This window comes from Oncorhynchus gorbuscha, linkage group LG18 (genome assembly GCF_021184085.1).
Source record: "Oncorhynchus gorbuscha isolate QuinsamMale2020 ecotype Even-year linkage group LG18, OgorEven_v1.0, whole genome shotgun sequence".
Taxonomy (NCBI): Eukaryota; Metazoa; Chordata; class Actinopteri; order Salmoniformes; family Salmonidae; genus Oncorhynchus; species Oncorhynchus gorbuscha.
Genome location: NC_060190.1, coordinates 17989484 through 18002121, shown reverse-complemented (window position 1 = coordinate 18002121; position 12638 = coordinate 17989484). Strand labels below are relative to the sequence as shown.

Sequence of the window (12638 nt, the reverse complement as noted above, 5' to 3'; positions counted from 1 at the left end):
GCCTATTCAACCTCAGGAGGCTGAAGAAATTCGGCTTGTCACCAAAAGCACTCACAAACTTCTACAGATGCACAATCGAGAGCATCCTGGCGGGCTGTATCACCGCCTGGTACGGCAACTGCTCCGCCCTCAACCGTAAGGCTCTCCAGAGGGTAGTGAGGACTGCACAACGCATCACTGGGGGCAAACTACCTGCCCTCCAGGACACCTACACCACCCGTTGTTACAGGAAGGCCATAAAGATCATCAAGGACATCAACCACCCGAACCACTGCCTGTTCACCCCGCTATCATCCAGAAGGCGAGGTCAGTACAGGTGCATCAAAGCTGGGACCGAGAGACTGAAAAACAGCTTCTATCTCAAGGCCATCAGACTGTTAAATAGCCACCACTAACATTGAGTGGCTGCTGCCAACACACTGTCATTGACACTGACCCAACTCCAGCCATTTTAATAATGGGAATTGATGGGAAATGATGTAAATATATCACTAGCCACTTTAAACAATGCTACCTTATATAATGTTACTTACCCTACATTATTCATCTCATATGCATATGTATATACTGTACTCTACAACATCGACTGCATCCTTATGTAACACATGTATCACTAGCCACTTTAACTATGCCACTTTGTTTACTTTGTCTACACACTCATCTCATATGTATATACTGTACTCGATACCATCTACTGTATGCTGCTCTGTACCATCACTCATTCATATATCCTTATGTACATGTTCCTTATCCCCTTACACTGTGTATAAGACAGTAGTTTTGGAATTGTTAGTTAGATTACTTGTTGGTTATCACTGCATTGTCGGAACTAGAAGCACAAGCATTTCGCTACACTCGCATTAACATCTGCTAACCATGTGTATGTGACAAATAAAATTTGATTTGATTTGATTTGATTTATTGTGTAAGTATACTGTACACTCACTGGACAGTTTATTTGGTACACCACCCCGTTCACGAAAATTGATTGCTCTTACAGACAGTGAGTCACTTGGCCTTGGCTTGCTATATAAAGCAGGCAGACAGGCATCGAGGCATTCAGTTACTGTTCTATTGAACGTTAGAATGAGTAAAACGAGTGATTTAAATGACTTTGAGCATGGTATGATCGTCGGTGCTAGGTGTGCCGGATCCAGTATCTCAGAAACGGGCGCCCTCCAGGACTGGAGGGTCCAACCCGGTACTAGATGGGTGTACCTAATAAACTGTCCGGTGAGTGTATCTCCTTAAGTAGCGCTGACTACTGGGCATTTTTGGCCTGTGAATGTGTGTCTAATGGTTGCCTCGCCTACCTGCTCCTGTTTGATTGTTGGTTGTGCTTGTTTGATGGTTATCTTTGTGATTGCGTCATACGGTTAAACACTGGCGCAAAAATCTCCTTTATTAGTGTGTGTTCATGTGCGTGTGTGTATGAGGGAGAAAAAAGTGTATAGTCAACAGGCTTGGGGCGGCAGCGTAGCCTAGTGGTTAGAGCGTTGGACTAGTAACCGGAAGGTTGCGAGTTCAAACCCCCGAGCTGACAAGGTACAAATCTGTCATTCTGCCCCTGAACAGGCAGTTAACCCACTGTTCCCAGGACGTCATTGAAAATAAGAATATGTTCTTAACTGATTTGCCTGGTTAAATAAAGGTTAAAAAAAATACCGTATATATGGTATACTGGGGTATTTGGAAAAAGCCACAGGATGTTTTTTCCTATACAGTCAATACTGTTGAAACAATTTCTTTACATTTTTTAAAATACATTTTAATATTTGTAGCTTCTTATTAGGTACACTGAACAAAAATATAAATGCAACATGTAACATGTGTTGGTCCCATGCTTCATGAGCTGAAATACAGTATAAGATCCCAGAAATGTTCCATACGCACATTTTTTCTTCTTCTTTAGTCTCTCAGATTTTGTGCACGAATTTGTATTTCATCCCTGTTATTGACCATTTCTCCTTTGCCAATATTATCCATCCACCTCACAGGTGTGGCATATCAAGAAGCTGATTAAACAGCATGATCATTACACAGGTGCACCTTGTGCTGGGGACACACAAAAAAGCCACTCTAAAATGTGCAGTTTTGTCAATTGGCATGCTGAGTGTAGTAATGTCCACCTGGGCTGTTGTCAGAGGATTGAAGGTTAATTTCTCTACAACAACGAACACAATTCAATTTGATCAATGACCATTTGAATGCACAGAGATACCTTGGCGAGATGCTGAGGCCTATTGTCGTGCCATTCATTCACCGCCATCACCTCATGTTTCAGCATGAAAATGCATGGCCCCCTGTCACAAGGATCTGTACACAATTCATGGAAGCTGAAAATGTCCCAGCTTATCCATGGCCTGCCTACTCACCAAACATGCCACCCATTGAGCATGTTTGGGATGCTCTGGATTGACGTGTACGACAGTGTGTTCCAGTCATGTGAAATCCATTTCAATTGACTGATTTCCTTATGTGAACTGTAACTCAGTAAAATCTTTAAAATTGTTGCATGTTACATTTATATTTTTGTTCAGTATAAATACCTGAAGTTAACTTATGCAATACGTTAGAAGATGAAGAAGGGGCTGTATCACAACCGGCCGTGATCGAGAGTCCCATAGGGCAGCGCACAATTGGTCTAGCGTTGTCCGGGTTAGGGGAGGGTTTGACCGGGGGGGCTTTACTTGGCTCACCGTGCTCTAGCGACTCCTTGTGGCAGTTGAACTGTGTTTCCTCTGACACATTGATGCGGCTGGCTTCCGGGTTAAGTGGGTGGGTGTTAAGAATTACGGTTTGGCCTGTCATGTGTCGGAGGACGCATGACTGTCACGTCCTGATCTTAGTTCCTTTTTTATGTCTCTGTTTTAGTTTGGTCAGGGTGTGAGTTGGGGTGGGCATTTGATGTTTTTGTTCTATGTTTTGTATTTCTGCTTTTGGCATGGTGTGGTTCCCAATCAGAGGCAGCTGTCAATCGTTGTCTCTGATTGAGAACCATACTTAGGTAGCCTGTGTTCCCACTATGATTTGTGGGTAGTTGTTTTCTGTTTTGTGTATTCACTTGACAGAACTGTTTTGTTTCTTCCTTTCACTTTGTTATTTTGTTTGGTGTGTTCAGTCTAATAAATTAACATGGACACTTACCACGCTGCATATTGGTCCGATCCTTCCTACTCCTCCTCAGACGACGAAGAGATTCGTTACAATGACTCGACCTTCGCCTGTCAAGCCCGATGGGGATTTGCAGTGATGAGACAAGATCAAAATGTTAAAAAATTAACATTTACAAAATAATAAGATAAAGAAGATTGCGTTCTTCATTTCACCTGTCACATAATTTTTCATTCTGAAACTTAACTTCTTGCGGCGAGCCATCCCGGATCCGGGATCGTGAATACAGCCTCAAGCTCATTACCATAATGCAACGTTAACTATTCATGAAAATCGCAAATGAAATGAAATCAATATGCTAGCTCTCAAGCTTAGCCTTTTGTTATGAAATATGCTTCTCAACCATAGCAAAACTAGCATTTAGCATTTAGCGTTAGCATTTACCATTAGTGTTAGCATTAGCAGGCAACATTTTCACAAAAAACAGAAAAACATTCAAATAAATAATTTACCTTTGAAGAACTTTGGATGTTTTCAATGAGGAGACTCTCAGTTAGATAGCAAATACAAAGCCTAGTGGCTCACTCTGTAATGGGAAAAATATCCTTTCTATTTTATTCAGCTATGTTCAATTATATTCTTCTTACTATAAAATCATATAATATAAAATAATGGCATGGAACCTCTACGCATCGCTTGTCTGCTAAATGAACAAGGCTACAGCCTATGGCATGGCGTATAGCCAGATAACATACAGTAGGCCAACTCATATTCTGTTCTTCTAAAATACTTTTTCTTCCTATAATGTTTCTTTAGACCTGACTAAAATAGATTGTGGATTTATTGTGATCGTATATATAAAAATAATTTATTATACTTTTTTTATGTAGATTTTCCGACGGCCCGCATCGGCGGCTTGTATATGTGGAGGCCAGGAGATGCTATGTTATGTTAATTAACATTCATTCATTTTAAATGTTTCTAAAATCTCCTATGGGAAAAAAGATTGGAAACATTTCCATGTTTGACTTGCTAGGTTTTATGGGTATTATGACATGTCCAATGTGGGGCTCAATAATCAGCCTCAGACCAAACAGTCCTAGACTGTTTTCTAAATCAAGCGCTATTACTGTTATGAAGTATGTAAGAAAGTACTGTGAAAATAGGTTTTTTGATTCTCACCTTGGGTGAGATCTGAGTGCTTCTGTAGCCACCAGATTGTAGTTACTGATTAAATCTAACAAACAGACCTTTAAAGAGTGATCTGTGAGAACGGAATGATGAGACAAAAGCCTGTCTGCTTTTTTGATGAAATTGAGAGATAGCTAATCGTGGGCACAGGATTGGCGGTTTATGACTTATAATTGGACGGGTTAGGTTTTTTGAATCTGTGCTCATCTTTTTCTCTGTTCTTGTTGTTTCCCCATGGGATGCTTAAATCATTCAGCAGATTTCACTGCTGTGTTTGCCCCGGGTGTTGGGTCTTCAAACACTTCAAATACTTTACAGGGTCTTTTCTGGATCTAAAGGGGTTTAGGTGGTGGGCGTGGCTGAGGGAGTGGCAGTGGGTACGATGGGCTGCATTTTACAACAAAATCTGGTAAATTAATTGTTTGGGAATTTTCAATTCTCCCTGACAAACAAGTGCTCACCCAGAGGCAGCGTTTCTGGTGGGTGGAGACTTTAACTTGGGGAGACTTAAAACCGTCCTACTTCACTTCTACCAACAAGTCTCCTGCGCCACTAGGCTCAATAACTCTAGACCACTTTAGTTCTACCCACAGAAATGCATACAAGGCCCTCCCTCGTCCTCTCTTTGGCAAATCTAACCATGACTCAATTCTCCTGCTTCCTGTTTACTAACAAAAGCTCAAACAGGAAGTACCAATGATGTGCTCAATATGGAAATGGTTGGATGAAGAACGAGAGGGTACAAGACTGCAGACAATAATGGATCGCATAGGGAAACCCAGCCATGAATTGCCCAGTGATGCAGAACTCCCGAACGAGTTAAATGCCTTTTATGCTCCAATTTGCATACCACCCCAACAGGTCCTCAAATGACGCAATCTTAATTGCACTTCACACTGCCCTCTCCCACCTGGACAAGAGGAGAAATAACTATGTGAAAATGCTGTTTATAGACTACAGCTCAGCGTTCAACACCATAGTCCCCTCCAAGCTCATCAACAAGCTAGGGACCCTGGGTCTAAAAAAAACCTCCCTCTGCAACTGGATCCTGGACTTCCTGGTGGGCCGGCCCCAGATGGTGAGGGTATGCAACAACATCTCCGCAATGCTGACCCTTAATACGGGGGTCCCTCTGGGCTGTGTGCTTAGTCCCCTCCTGTACTCCTTGTTCACCCACAACTGCATGGCCATGCATGACTCCTACACCATCATCAAGTTTGCTGATGACACAAAGCTGGTAGGCATGATCACCGATGTTGATGAGTCAAGTTCCTTGACTTTCAAGTTCCTTGGTGTCCACATCATTAAGGACCTAACATGGTCCACACACACCCACACAGTTGTGAAGAGGGCATGGCAGTGCCTCTTCCCCCACAGCAGGCTGAAAAGATTTGGCATGGGCCCTCGGAGCCTCAAAATTTTATACAGCTGCACCATCAGCTGCACCGAAGAATCGTCTCTCGGATCAACAGGCGCCGAGACAGCATCTACACGGAAGCCATAAGACTGTTAAATAGCCAGACTACTAAATAATAAATTAAGGGTACCCAAACTACCTGCACTGACTCTATCTTGCACTGACCCTACACACACTCCCTAGATTTTATATACACACCATATACACACGCATGCACTCACACACACTACATTGACACTCCCACACAAAACCAAAACACATTCACATACTGTACACTAGATACGCACACATACACACATAACACACACACACGCAGACCGACACAACTGAAACACACATACACTACCTTTCAAAAGTTTGGGGTCACATAGAAATTTCCTTGTTTTTGAAAGAAAAGCACATTTTTTGTCCCTTAAAATAACATCACAATGATCAGAAATACAGTGTAGACCCTGTTAATGTTGTAAATGATTATTGTAGCTGGAAACGGCTGATTTTTTTATGGAATAAAGAGGCCCATTACCAGAAAGTATCACTCCTGTGTTAGTGGCACGTGTTAGCTATTCCAAGTTTATGATTTTAAAAGGCTAATTGATCACTAGAAAACCATTTTGCAATTATGTTAGCACAGCTGAAAACTGTTGTCCTGATTAAATCTGCAATAACACTGTCCTTCTGTAGATTTTAGACTTTAGATTCTTGTTCTGAGAAACTGAAGATCTCATACAACGCTGTGTGCTACTCCCTTCACAGAAAAGTGCAAACTGGCTCTAACAAGAATAGACAGAGAAGTGGAAGTCCCCGGTGCATAACTGAGCAAGAGGACAAGTACATTAGAGTGTCTAGTTTGAAAAACAGATGCCTCACAAGTGGAGGTTGGCCGATTAATTAGGGCCGATTTCAAGTTTTCATAACAATCGGAAATTGGTATTTTTGAACACCGATTTGGCAGATTTCATCTTTATTTAACTAGGCAAGTCAGTTAAGAACACATTCTTATTTTCAATGAGGGCCTAGGAACGGTAGGTTAACTGCCTCATTCAGGTGCAGAACAACAGATTTTTACCTTGTCAGTTTGGGGGACTCAATCTTGCAACCTTACAGTTAACTAGTCCAACACTCTAACCACCTGCCTCTCATTGCACTCCAAGAGGAGACTGCCTGTTACGCGAATGCAGTAAGCCAAGGTAATTTGCTAGCTAGCATTAAACTTCTCTTATGAAAAACAATTAAACTTCTCTTATGAAAAACAATCAATCAATCATAATCACTAGTTAACTACACATGGTTGATGATATTACTAGTTTATCTAGCGTGTCTTGCATTGCATGTAATCGATGCGGTGCGTATCGTTGCTCCAAGGTGTACCTAACCATAAACATCAATGCCTTTCTTAAAATCAATACACAGAAGTATATATTTTTAAACCTGCATATTTAGCTAAAATAAATCCAGGTTAGCAGGCAATATTAACCAGGTGAAATTGTGTCACTTCTCTTGCGTTCATTGCATGCCGAGTCAGGGTATATGCAACAGTTTTGGCCACCTAATTTGCCAGAATTTTGCGTAATTATGACATAACATTGAAGGTTGTGCAATGTAACAGGAATATTTAGACTTAGGGATGCCACCCGTTAGATAAAATACGGAACGGTTCTGTATTTCACTGAAAGAATAAACGTTTTCGAAATGATAGTTTCCGGATTCGACCATATTAGTTATAATTAAGTCTATGATTTGATATTTGATAGAGCAGTCTGACTGAGCGATGGTAGGCAGCAGCAGGCTCGTAAGCATTCATTCAAACAGCACTTTTGTGCGTTTTGCCAACAGCTCTTCCCTGTGCTTCAAGCATTGCGCTGTTTATGACTTCAAGCGTATCAACTCCCGAGATTAGGCTGGTGTAACCGATGTGAAATGGCTAGCTAGTTAGTGTTGTGTGAAATGGCTAGCTAGTTAGCGTGGTGCACGCTAATAGCGTTTCAACTACTCTGAGACTTGGAGTAGTTGTTCCCCTTGCTCTGCGTGGGTAACGCTGCTTTGAGGGTGGCTGTTGTCGATGTGTTCCTGGTTCGAGCCCAGGTAGGGGCGAGGAGAGGGACGGAAGCTATACTGTTACACTGGCAATACTAAAGTGCCTATAAGAACATCCAATAGTCAAAGGTATATGAAATACAAATGGAATAGAGAGAAATAGTCCTATAAATACTATAACTACAACCTAAAACCTCTTACCATGGAATATTGAAGTCTCATGTTAAGCTTTCATATGTTCTCATGTTCTGAGCAAGGAACTTAAACGTTAGCTTTTTTACATGGCACATATTGCACTTTTACTTTCTCCTCCAACACTTTGTTTTTGCATTATTTAAACCAAATTGAACATATTTCATTATTTATTTGAGGCTAAATTGATTTTTATTGATGTATTATATTAGGTTAAAATAAGTGTTCATTCAGTATTGTTATAATTGTCATTATTACAACAACAACAAAATCAAAGGAGACTGCATTATGCCTGGGAAGAAAACACTGGCTCAACCATTGGCTCAAACATTTTTTTAAATGTTTAATTTATTTAAATTTGACCCCCTTTTTCATAGTATCCAATTATTAGTCGTTACTACCTTGTTTCATCGCTACAACTCCCGTACGGGCTCATGAGAGACGAAGGTCAAAAGTCATGCGTCCTACGAAACACAACCGCACTGCTTCTTAACACAGTGCACATCCAAACCAGAAGCCAGCCGCACCAATGTGTCGGAGGAAACACCGTGCACCTAGCGACCTGGTTAGCGCGCACTGCACCCGGCCCGCCACAGGAGTCGCTAGTGCGCGATGAGACGAGGATAACCCTACCGGCCAAACCCTCCCAAACCCAGATGACGCCATGCCAATTGTGCGTCGCCCCACGGACCTCCCAGTTGCGCCCGGCTGCGACAGAGCCTGGGTGCGAATCCAGAGGCTCTGGTGGCACAGCTAGTGCTGCAATGCAGTGCCCTAGACCACTGCGCCACCTGGGAGGCCCTTGGCTCAAACATTTTGACTATATTTGCCCACACAGCTACAAGGATGCTCTTTCATGCTAAGGACCTCATATTGAGGCTTGTAGAGACCTCAACTGATGCATATAACAATCTTAAAAGTATCTACTTCGGTTAAAGTTAAATGGAACCTTTATTTAACTGGGCAAGTCAGTTACGAACATATTCTTATTTACAATGACAGCCTACCCTGGCCAAACCCGGACTACACAGGGCGAATTGTGTGCTGCCCTATGGGACTCCCAATCACGGCCAAATATGATACTGCCTAGAATTGAACCAGGGGCTGTAATGACAACTCTTGCACTGAGTTGCAGTACCTTAGACCTCTGCGCCACTCGGGAGCCCATGAGGCTTGTTTAGATACAGTTGAAGTCGGAAGTTTACATACACCTTAGCCAAATACATTTAAACTTAGTATTTCACAATTCCTGACAATTAATCTTAGTAAGAAATCCCAGTTTTAGGGCAGTTAGGATCACCACTTTATTTTAAGAATGTGAAATGTCAGAATAATAGTATAGAGAATGATTTATTTCAGCTTTTATTTCTTTATTGTAGTAATGAGTACTAGTGTGTTTTAGCTGTGGAGTGATTGTGTGTGTTTGTGTACGTATCTGTCCCTGTGGTCCACCGCTACTGAGAGCTGAGTGGATTGGACATGGGGGCTGTGGGAGTGTATGGTCAGGGTCAGAGTGTCAAGTAAGGGTCAGAAGACTATCAACACTGTCGGGGGGAGCCGTCAAGCTCAGATCAGTCCCTGGAGCAGAAACTGACCTACTCTATCCGTATGCCTCAGGTACAAAAGGTTACCAAAGGTTGAGAGCATCAACTAATATAAGGGACGACAGTCAACTCTGATAACTGATAAATGTAATGGCTTGGGACAGTTGTGGCAGTTTGCACTAAACCGGAACACGCAGTTAGTTATCAGAGGCAATTAAAAATTATGCAATTGAATTGGGACTAGGAGCTATATTGCACTTTTTAAACAATTGATCTAATGTGCACTTATCTGGAGTTGACTGTGGTGCGGGATGACACCATTGAATTTTCCATTTCGAATTTGTGAGTTAATTTTCAGCTATAGTTGTTGGATGTCAGACGTATAAACAAATTGTGTGACTCCACTCTTGATTATAAGATGCTTACAAGATAAGCTCCTGCTATGCCATGCACACAGCATAAAGAGAGCCAGCCAAGGTCAACATTGATAACTACGGCCCGCGGTAGTCGGCTGAAAATTGAAGGGTGTGACATATGTCTGGTCTCATTAGCTTTGTTTGCACCCCACTAAGTCCCCTGTCGTTGCGATGCTAAGAGCCTGCTCTCTGAACCCTCCCTGCAGTAGCAGCAAAGCTGCAGATTAGTGCCGAGCCTGTCTAGCTGTGGGGAGTTGAGCTTTTTACTCGCCGCCTGATGGATTTGTGTGACCGGTCACTTTAGAGTTCTGCTGCATTATGTAACTGAAGCTAACATGCTTTCTGAAGTATTACTATTATTGTATTAGTCTGTTTCTTCAGCTGCAAGCCTTAGGAAAGTTACTAGCAAGCAAAGCCAGGATAGCAGTTTACCTGTTGCGTTCGATATGCGCCACAGGTCACAGAGTGAGTAATCAATGTGGTTTATCATTGGAGACTCATCAATCTTGGTTGTTGCCTCTGTTTGTTTGTTTAGTCTATCTCTCTCTCTCTCTCTTACTGACTATTATCCACCTGTGGTACCTGTAGTACACCCTTCGATAATCTCAAAGTGAGTGTGAGTAATCTACGTGTTGTGGTGTATCATATGCTTTGGAGAGACAGCAATCTCGGTTGTTGCGTCTGTTGATTGTTTAGTCTCTCTCACAGTCTCGTATTGACTAATATACGTCTGCTGTTCTAGACGCACCTGGGATGTCTGTTGTGTCTGCTCTGACTCACTGTTTGATCCTGACTAAATGTCTCGTCTGCTGTTTGTTTTATTTGTCTGCAGGTTGAGTGTGGCGTAGTGAGAGGCGGGATGACCAGACACTGAGGAAAAAGGAGCAGACACTGAGGAAAAAGGAGACAGAGGAGTGAGTGTTCACCGTGGGAGAGCCCCTCATCACTCTCCCCCCCTGACAGCTGCACCAATGTTTTCTCCCGACCAGGAAAACATCTCCACCACCCCAGCCTCCACCAAAGTGCCAGTCAAATACGGAGAGCTCATTGTTCTGGGGTAAGAAGAGGCTTAATTGCATTTTGTTGCTTATGTACAGTAGGGTTATCATATTCTGATATTAGTGAGGGGGTGGGCAGGCAAGTGTTGGTTCAGGGATGTATTTATTATTTTTTGGGTGGTGGGGGTTGAGGTGAGAGGTTATTATGTATGATACTCTTTGAAGAGGTAGGATTTCAGGTGCTTTCGGGAAGATGTGCAGGGACTCTGCTGTCCTAGCTTCAAGGTGAAGCTGGTTCCACCATTGGGGTGCCAGGACAGGAGTGGGAGGGCCAAGAGACCAAAGTAGGCAGAACTGAGTGCTTGGTTGGGGTGTAGGGTATGAGCATAGCCTGAAGGTAGGGAGGGGCAGTTCCTCTTGCTGCTCCATAGGCAAGTACCATGATCTAGTATTGCAAGTACCATGGTCATTGGCCTTGTTATCACAGGTGCAGCATAATGCTTGGGTTTCTATCTCCAACAGTGAAGTACTAATACCTACATAACAATGCAAAACATTACAAAAGTTAAAAATTAAGAAATTAAGAAATCAATGGAATGGAGTCAAACATGGTTTCCATATGTGTGATGTGTTTGGTACCGTTCCATTGATTCCATTCCAGCTATTACAATGAGCATGTCCTCTTATATCTCCTCCCAACAGCCTCCACTATATATATATACTGTATATACACAGTGCATTCGGAAAGTATTCAGACCCTTTCCTTTTTCCACATTTTGTTACGTTACAGCGTTATTATAAAAACAATTAAATATATTTTTCCTCATCAATCGCATTCAGACCCTTTGCTATTAGACTCAAAATTGAGCTCAGTTCCATCCTGTTTCCATTGATCATCCTTGAGATGTTTCTAAAACTTGATTGTAGTAAATTAAATTGATTGGAAATGATTCGGAAAGGCTGTCTATATAAGGTCCCACAGCTGACAGTGCATGCCAGAGCAAAAACAAAACCATGAGGTTGAAGGAATTGTCCGTCGAGCTCCGAGATAGGATTGTGTCGAGGCACAGATCTGGGGAAGGGTACCAAAAACTGTCAGCAGCATTGACGTTCCCCAAGAACACGGTGGCCATAATTCTTAAATGGAAGAAGTTTGGAACAACCAAGACACTTCCTAGAGCTGGCCACCTGGCCGTACTGAGCAATCGGGGGAGAATGGCCTTGGTCAGGGAGGTGACCAAGAAACAGTTTCTCTGTGGAGATGGGAGAACCTTCCAGAGGGACAGTGGTAGAGTGGCCAGACGGGAACAAATCCTTGATGAAAACTTGCTCCAGAGCACTCAGACTGGCTCATTCCTCGTAAAGCTGGTTGAGAGAATGCCAAGAGTGTGCAAAGCTGTCATCAAGGCAAAGGGTGGCTACTTTGAAGAATCGCAAATATAAAATACATGATTCCACATGTGTTATTTCATCGTTTTGATGTCTTCACTATTATTCTACAATGTAGAAAATATAAAAAATAAATAAAAACCCAGGTACTGTAGATATATATATATATATATATAGGCCCTAGTTTGCAGCCTATTTTTCTGTTGTTCTTTGTGATTTTTGACTCGTTAATACGGCTCACCCCGCTATATTAGGTTTCCCTTCTTCATTGGATAATCAGACCTAGATGTGCGCCTCCGAAAGATCTGACTATCCCCTTGTAAGCGTATTTAGACAGGCGGCG

The 12638-nt window shown here is 42.3% G+C and overlaps 1 protein-coding gene across 3 annotated transcripts in view; it reads left to right on the top strand.

Annotated features, from left to right (window-relative positions):
- LOC124003851 (E3 ubiquitin-protein ligase pellino homolog 1) overlaps positions 1–12638 on the top strand; it is a 51283-nt gene that overhangs the window by 14527 nt on the left and 24118 nt on the right. For 2 of the 3 annotated variants that reach the window (XM_046312457.1, XM_046312454.1), the window contains exon 2: positions 10741–10965. In XM_046312457.1, the coding sequence (XP_046168413.1) occupies positions 10880–10965 (86 nt within the window). In that variant the 5' untranslated portion in view covers positions 10741–10879. Of the gene's footprint in view, positions 1–10236; positions 10374–10740; positions 10966–12638 lie in introns of those variants that run through there. The other variant, XM_046312455.1, reaches the window with a different exon arrangement.